Source organism: Dendronephthya gigantea, unplaced genomic scaffold (assembly GCF_004324835.1).
Source record: "Dendronephthya gigantea isolate DGI-Jeju-01 unplaced genomic scaffold, DenGig_1.0 000006F, whole genome shotgun sequence".
Classification (NCBI taxonomy): Eukaryota; Metazoa; Cnidaria; class Anthozoa; order Malacalcyonacea; family Nephtheidae; genus Dendronephthya; species Dendronephthya gigantea.
The window spans coordinates 516,475-525,068 of NW_021163016.1; the positions used below are offsets into that span (position 1 = coordinate 516,475).

An 8,594-nucleotide genomic window follows, 5' to 3' on the forward strand; every position below is an offset into this window, starting at 1 on the left:
CAGTCCAGTCTAATTTAGTTCAGTGGGCCTAACTAGTGGTACCGTGGTACAGTGAAGGGGGGAGGTGAGCCTAGTAAACGCTATAAACTAGTCAAACTTGCATAAAACTTAAAATTGGTATTTTAAAAACGCCTACAGTAACCATGCTTTAGAAGTGGCTCCAGGTTTTTAATAGCATTCCCCGCCCGGTGGCCATCGAAGAGTCTCCCCCCTTTGTTGACATTCCAAGACCACCACTGGGCGTACCACTATAACAACCTGTTTAATTTTATTTGTGCAATGCTGAAATGGCCAAGAGTGAAGAGTTCCTGATTTAATATATTGAAATCGCCTTTCCTAAATTACAGGTTGTAAATATTGGTGTAACTTGCTTCAAGACCATCTGTAATGTGATATTGCGAGCCTTGTATTCTAAATAGGAAGTCGGGGTCTTCGACTCTTTCGAGGTAAGTAACTATTTATTTAATTGACTTGAGAATTAGGTGTTGTAACTGTTGTTTTGTATTTAGGTATTTCCTTTTGTCTGGTAATCATTTTTACCACACATTAAAAGCCAATCTGCTTCAAAGCAGCTATCATTTACGCGTAAAAATCTAATCTCTTTATCATGTATGTATACATACCAGTCTGTCATGATGTCATCGAAATGTATTTGTAGATCAATATAATATCAAGTTTTAAACTCGTAACATGATGGAATTACTACAAGCTAATTTATTTTATATATTGTGATATCACCATCAAAGTTAAAAGAGTATCGTAACAATTTGTTTGTAGGCTTGTTAATATAATTCTACTTCCTTAATTATTTCATTTGTCAAACATTAGGCATAGACATAAGACATTGTGCAACTTCCTGATCACCATTGTTTGCCAGCGTGGTTGTTTCAACTTTCAACAGGGTTCAAATTAGCTGAAAATTAGTGATTTGATATATTTGCCTAACCTACAACTGTTTGGTATTTTTGGTATTTAACAATAAAGACTGATTCTTGATTGGTAAACATGAAATGACCTAGCTATTATTTGTAGAATAATTATTAACACTTCAATGTATTGCATCAGCAGTTTAACATAAGTGCATAATTATACATAAGGTATAGTTATAATTATAAATAAGGCATAACGCTCAATGAAGATAAATATCAGGGCCCGGTTGTTCAAAGCTAGGTTAGCGCTAACCCTGGGTTAAATTTTAATCCACTGTTTTAGTTTACGTGCTTCTGCACCTCCGCTTGTTTCAAAACTTTACAAAATATGATTTCTATTGAACCATAAAATACTCATGGTAAAAATATGAACAAGCGATGAAAAAAATTGATGTAAAAATTTGCGTTAACCCTGGGTTGAGTTAACCGGCTTTTGAACAACCGGCCCCAGAGGTTTCATGGTTCATGGAAAGTTGATCAAGCCATGAACCCTCTGGCTGGTAAGTATATACAAACGGTTTGTGGTTGTGTGACCAATGCCTTGATTGTTATTTGTAATATACAAACTAATTAACTAGTGTGTGTGTGTCAACCTAGAGGAACTTCCTCCTGGCTTTTTATATTTCGTACCCTATTAACAGGCAATAGTATGAATGTCAACTAGCTTCTCTTTCCTTAGATTCCTTTATGTGATTAACATAAACTAAGGTGGATCCAAGAAGACCCTAAAACAATATGAGTTGTGGGCCTTACCTAGCTGTTTTGGACCATGGTAAATTCTATTTCTGTAATTGTCATTTGCTAGCAACAATTTATATTAATCACTTTGTAGGTACACTACATATTTATAATTTATTCCTACAAGGTTTTCAGGAGTCATGCCCATAGGGTGTATTATAATATTAAATTATTAAATATGTATGATCTTTAATGTAATGTTTTCACAATATGATTTTTTTTTAAAATTCATAGAATTTGAGAAGACTTTGCATTTGTTGTGTGGTGACAAATACTATTTACAAGCTTCAGAAAAAGGTATTACCATCTCTGTTTGGTTAATGCTTTATTACCTAACATCAGTGCTATGGCAGATTGGTCATACTACACATGCACTTTATCAGTGTGACCATATATGCACCTTTTTTTAACGAAAGCTGCTGGATCAAATCTAGTTAGATTATTATTATTATTATTATTATTATTATTATTTAAACATATTTAAACAGGATAACCTCTTCAGTTAAAAGTAACTGAATAAATATGGTAATTTTTAAAATCAGGTAATAAAAAAATGGTAATAAAAATTACCTGATCTGGTTACACTGCAGGGGCCAGTTGTATAAAGACTAGTTAACGTTTAACTGTAGTTAAGGACAGAATTGGCCAATCAGAGTCGTGTATTTCCGAGTTAACTAGTAAACTATCAAAATGTAGTTAAACAGTTTTATACAACCGGTGCCAGGTGGGTAACTACTAATTAATGAGTATTACTTTGAATTTCAACATTTTGTGATTAAGTTTAGTTATAAGAACTATATAATTCTGACGTAAATTTCAGACCGAAATAAAGTATATTTCAAGACATATTACGCGCGACCAAGATTCGCCTATAACCAGCAGGCGTGACTACAAGTGCATACACTCTTTTCATCTCTGACCTGGGAAGGAAGAATCATATTATACTAGTTATTTTTACTGCTTTTAGGTTTCAGAGATTTGATTGGACGCATCCAAGAAGATGAAAGTGGATGTTGTGTTAGCACTATTACACAGGTAAAACTTTATTGTTTTACGGGTATGAATCAAACAAGAAAAGGAAGAATTTCTAAGTGTTTTTGCAACAAGGTCTCCTTACGCGACCCAGCAAAGCTTCAGAAGACCTAATTGATTTGAAGTAGTCTCCGATAGTAGAATCCAATTTTACCCAGCGCGATGCATTTTGCCTTTTTTGGTCACAGATGTTTTTCTACCACAATGCACTTCGGTCTGTTTCTCTAAAACCTTCGTTGCTCCGAGCAACGTCTTGTTCGCTTTTGTTTGCACCTTTTCAAATATTTTAGCTTATCAATAGCGAGTCGCGATTTTATGTCTCCTCGGTATTTTATTCGATGTCTAATCGCGTTGTGATACAAATTGACTCGCATACTATGCCAATGTATCAGTCAAAATAACAAAGAATAAATACGAAATTAGCAATAATACCGATGTATAGTATAGTCGACCGGGTTAACTGGTCTATGAAACAAACTGACATAATAAAAAGGTAGTGAAGGTCGGATATACCGTGATATTGTATATTCCACTTTGCTAAGGTCGAAAATGCCGAAATATGGTATATTCGACCATGGTAGGGTCGAGTATACCGGAATATGGTATATCCGACCTTGCATATGGTATTGAGGGTTGAATATACCTGGAGTATGGTAGCTATATTCGACTTTAGTAAGGTCGAATATATCGAGATATGCCCCTCCAGAGGTACTGCAGTATTAAGTTCAAAATACCGGGGTAACTGGTTTATGGAAAGGTATAATTAAAACAGACTGACACGATAAAGAGGTAGTGAATGTCGAATATACCGGAATGCGATAGAATTGAGTTATGGGCGCTAAAATTACTTTTGGCGAAATATCAAGAGTTTTCGAACGAGTTTCTTTATTCTTTATAATTGCTGCCAATGACTTATATTGTGTGTAGTGAAAATTTTCTTTGCGACAAACGAAAATGGAAACACCGAGGGTGAATTGCGGCCTTTACGTTTGACTAATCTTTAATGATCTTACGTGAAACCCACAAAGACACAAGATTTTGCTTTTGACATTCACTTTACTGTACTAATTACTATACAACTATTTTATGCAAGTACATTTTTTATTGATATATAATTATGTAGAATACATAGCCATGCAGTGTATGACTCTTCATTTTATATTTTGCGTCGCAACACCAGCGAGTCTTTGTGGTTACTTAAGTTTCGGACAGTTAGACATCGAAAGGGTTCAAATCGGGTCGGAATTCTCAAAGAACAATGTGCGCTAGAGCACGTGCTCTTTCTTTCAGTTATAGCTGTGGGTGCAAGGCATCGGCATAAAAATCTCAGCAGTGAAAATAATTTTCACAATGCGATATGTTTCGTGACTCACGTAGCAGCGCGTCGTAAATTTGGTGCATCCTAAAGCTCGCTGTAGTGTATTTTTAAATTTTAAATCGATTATTTACTTCTTCTTCAGCCAGGTATTAGAATTCTTACTGCTTCAAAACTTTTCTCGCCATTTTCCTTTTTGATTAGTTTCTTCATCTCATGCATGCATGTACATATAATTTTCATTGATGAAAATGAAAACCATGGTACAAATTTTTAGGCCGATTCCCATCAACTTTTGGCAATAGCCAAACGGGCTTTGGAGAAAGGAGAGTTGGATATCGCCGAGAAGTCTCTGACCCTGGCTATAAAAACGGAAAAGTTAACTTCCAACGACAAAAACACAGAACCTTACATCCTTCTAGCTGAAATACACGAGAAGAAAGCGGACGACGAAAGTCTGCCGTTACTTGAAAGACAACGGCTTTTACTCCAAGCTACAGCGTTGTACAATTTCGTTCTCAATTGCCTTAAAACGACTGTTGATGAACAGGAACAATCGAGTAAAACAGCGAAGACTGTTTTGCGTAAGCTTCACGATATTCAGGACCGTATGGTGTTATTGGCAGGAGGAAAAGCTATCGACTGTAGTTTTGATGTATACAGGAAAAGAGATGAACTAAAACAGCTACGCGGAAAAATAATGAGCCGTTTAGCCGACATTGATCGGGAGAATTCATCGAAGGAAAATGCTGTCATGAGTGAACTAGACTATCGCGACATTTTCGTAAAACAAAGTGCTGAAGTGAAAGAGTTGTGTGAGATGATAACGTTGGGGTTCAAGGATTTCTTTGCTGGGATCATTGAAGAGTGCTTAAACGTTTTGGGAGAGCCACCTTGCTACTATGAGGTCATTGTTCTCGGATCTTCCGCTCGAGGTGAAATGACGCCATTTTCTGATCTCGAATGGGCGATACTCGTTAGCTCTGATGAGGACCATTGTAAAGTATTCTTTCGTAATCTTACAAATCTTGTACATTTCAAGGTAAGAAATCCGGCGAAACTAGAATGAATAGACCTTTCTCGTAATGACTTCAAATGCGAAAACGAAGCCGGTGACACTTCATGTAAGATCAGGTTTTTTGTGTTTGACGTCATTATAAGAAAGACCTAGCGACCAGGGAAGGGAGGGAATTTACAATATTGTCAAGACTATGCAGTTTAAAAATATGTAAACAGCAGTGTACTTGTTGTTTCATACTTTTCCTAATACAGTGGTATTCGTCTAAAGTTCCAATATAACCAAGGAGCAGTGTGGCAACGTCTTCAAACAACTTATAGCATCAAATGTGGTATAACAACTGCCTAAATAGACAAAACACTTCTCGACGTTTCGACTTGAGGGCCTTCGTCAGGATAGTTAGACAACTCTCCTGACGAAGGCCCTCAGGTCGAAACGTCGAGAAGTGTTTTGTCTATTTAGGCAGTTGTTATACCACATTTGATGCTAAGTTATTCGTGTAAAGTATATACATATTTATAAAAAATGTTCATTCAGGCAGTAAGAATTCGCGTATTTCGTTTAAACAGATCATCAACCTCGGAGAAACAATTTTGCCAAGTATGGATATCAAAGCGTTGAAAACGGATTGGTTTTTCGACGACATAACACCAAGGGGGCTGTCTTTCGATGCCTTCCTACCTCAAGCATGCAAAACACCTTTGGGCAATATGAAAGACTTCGAGTTGATTCACAGTCCTAAGAGAATGGCCGAATTTCAAAACGACGTTTGGTACGAGAGGAATATGAGTTTGGCAGAGATTTTGATGACGATTTCACCCCTCGAAGACAGTAAACACGATTTGATTGACAGGTACAGAAAAGAAATAGATGACATCTTGAATTTACCTTGTGATAAGCATGAACACGGTGATGAAAGACCTTCAACACGTGAAGCGTGTCGAGGATTCAAGGCTCTTCACATGGATTTATTTCGTTATGGAGACGCTGCGATGACTGGCTACAATGAGTTCGACGAAGGAAAACTGTACGACGTTAAGAAAGAGATTTATCGGTTAACTGATCGTGTCATTTCGGGAATGGCGAAGTGTCTTCATGTACAAGCGAATGGGGCATTCGATATTATTGATGAATTGCTTGAAAAAGGTTTAATCTCTCCGGACGCTCGAAATAATTTAGCAAGTGCTTCAGCAATTGCATTGAAGCTTCGAATAAGTACGTATCTTAAAGCTGGGAAACAGGGCGAAGAGCTGAGAGCGAAGCCCAGCGATGAATCAGATGAAACAATACAAGGTTTTCACATGCCACAAAATGAAGAACTTTTCCATTTTTTCTACGTCGCTATTCCACTGTACGAAGAATTGTGTCGCGTTTTCTCGCACAAGAAAGACTTCAAAGAATTATCTCAAGACGTGTTTTTTGATTGCAGCAGCGAAGTCAAAGCTAACATCTACTCCCGTGTTTTAGACTATACTAAAGCAGTCGAGTGTTATGATCTGGCTTTGAAAACCGATCCAGATAATGTAAATATGGAAATTCGACAAATCAGGTTGATGCTTATCATAAACGAGCACACAGAGTCGATACGAAACAAGGTAGATGGTTTACTTGAAAAGATTTTCGATGATCCTTGCCCCAAAGAAAGCGAAGTCTCACCAAACGATGCACAACTTGACCGTTTTCTTACTTCGGTAGAAGAAACCGTGCTCCGCCAGCTGTTGGAAATTTTAATATTTTTGTCGGCTTTTGAGTCTTCGAGTTGGTATTTCAAATTGGCTGAAAAGCTTTTAAGTCGTTGCATGGCCATCGAAAATATGGAGCATTCACATTTGCTTATGGCCGACTTTGCCTTTTCACATTTTTATGCTCATACGATTTTGAGTTCGACCATCGATTCCGCCATTACCATACTATCTGCGATGATAGACGACGAAGGTATTAGTACAAAAAGTATTTCTTGCTTAAACAAGCTTGCAGAAATTTTCACAATGAAAGGGAATTACAACAAATCATACAATTGTCTACAACGTTGTCTGACTATGGAACGGACATTATATGGGACTAGTCCTAATTTGAATGTTATGAAAACCTTGTATCAACTTGGTATGCTTTCTATGCAATTATTCATGTTTAAGGAAGGGGAGTTTTACTTGCATCAATTGCTGCAACAATTCGATTCATTTGGCGGGCTAAGGCCACGACTCATGTATAAACATGCCTACCTACTACTAGCAATATTATATTCAAGTATGGATCGTCGCGAAGAAGCGATAACTCATCTTGAGAAGGCCTTGGAATTAGCAACTGATCGAAATTATGGCATAGAGCAAAACTTTGATTGCATTATCCACTGCGAGATGGCAAAACTATGGCACTCTTTGAAAAACGAGGAACAAATTAAAAAGTCTGTTCAAAATGCGAGGGAGTATCTGTCACGAATCAAATCGATCGAATCAAGGATGACCATGTCATGCTACGTTGCTATGACTTTTCACGAGGTTGGAATGAATGACGAAAGCATATCATTGTTGAATGAAGAAATACATCATGCCGATATTCAGGCCTATGCAGGCAGAAAAGCCCCATGCTTAGTAACCCTTGGCCGAATATCTAACCACAATAATCGGACTGTAGAGGCTGAAAAATACTATCTTGATGCACTAGAAAACTTCCCGATCACACCAGATGAGAATTCTGTTGATGGTGTACTTGAATGCCTTCTGGAAGTATCCGACGTATTGGTTGGAAATGGAAAACCGTTGGAAGGACGAAAAAGGTTGGAGGATGCGCAGCGTCATCTTTCAACCATGAATGACAAGCATAAGAAGTGTAAAATGTTAAGGGAGGTCGGAGAGCGATGGGAGAGATTCGGTGAAATCCACTTAGCTTTAAACTGTTGTAACGAAGCACTACGTTTGTGCAAAGAAAACACAATGTCCCTCACAAATATCCCATTTACAGAATTTTCGTTGGAAGTGAAGCTTGGGGATTTATGTGCGAAGGGAAATGTTGGAAAGAATGATAAAGAGTACGAATCTTTTGTGACGAAAGAACAACGTGTCGCAGCCCAACGTAAACACTACGAGAGCGCTGGCTCATTGCTACAGCAGTATTCCACACGAGGGAACTACGACACGCTGCTTATTGAGCTTTTTCTTTTACTCGCTGGCAAATACGCGACCATTGACGTTGAAGAGATGGAAAAGCATCTATTGCAAGCTTTGCAAATAAGTGACGTGTTCGATAAGTCCGTGATTGGCAGCGATATCGTCAGTTTAATATTGTTCGGCTGTTCTATTGTTATTTTCTAAAAGGTGAATATACGTCTGGGTTCGATATCCTAGAACGTTCCATACGAATTGAGATGGAGGAACATATGACAGACCCTTTTCATCCACATATTTGTTGTCGACTTGTATTTTTCTCCTTTTTACTTTTTCTGAATTCCTCAACCAGTAAAGATACCAGTGAGCTTCTTCTCGAGTTGTTTCAGAGTGGGTCGAACGACGATGGATTTGCGAGGAGTTCTGTGACGGTCAAAGCCAATGCCGCTCATTGTTTT

The 8,594-nt window shown here is 37.7% G+C and overlaps 1 protein-coding gene and 1 long non-coding RNA gene across 2 annotated transcripts; both read left to right on the plus strand.

The window, feature by feature from the left end:
- The first annotated feature begins 242 nt into the window (after window positions 1-242).
- On the plus strand, window positions 243-2,677 carry LOC114516867. Its single transcript, XR_003686326.1, has 4 exons — window positions 243-446; window positions 1,609-1,701; window positions 1,902-1,964; window positions 2,635-2,677. It is a non-coding gene; the product is annotated as an uncharacterized LOC114516867 (long non-coding RNA).
- A 621-nt stretch (window positions 2,678-3,298) lies between these two features.
- LOC114516564 lies at window positions 3,299-8,369 on the plus strand. Its single transcript, XM_028536092.1, has 3 exons — window positions 3,299-3,322; window positions 4,292-5,056; window positions 5,602-8,369. Exons 1-3 carry the CDS (start codon window positions 3,299-3,301, stop codon window positions 8,341-8,343), a joined length of 3,531 nt encoding a protein of 1,176 aa, XP_028391893.1. The 3' UTR covers window positions 8,344-8,369.
- Window positions 8,370-8,594: the final 225 nt, after the last annotated feature.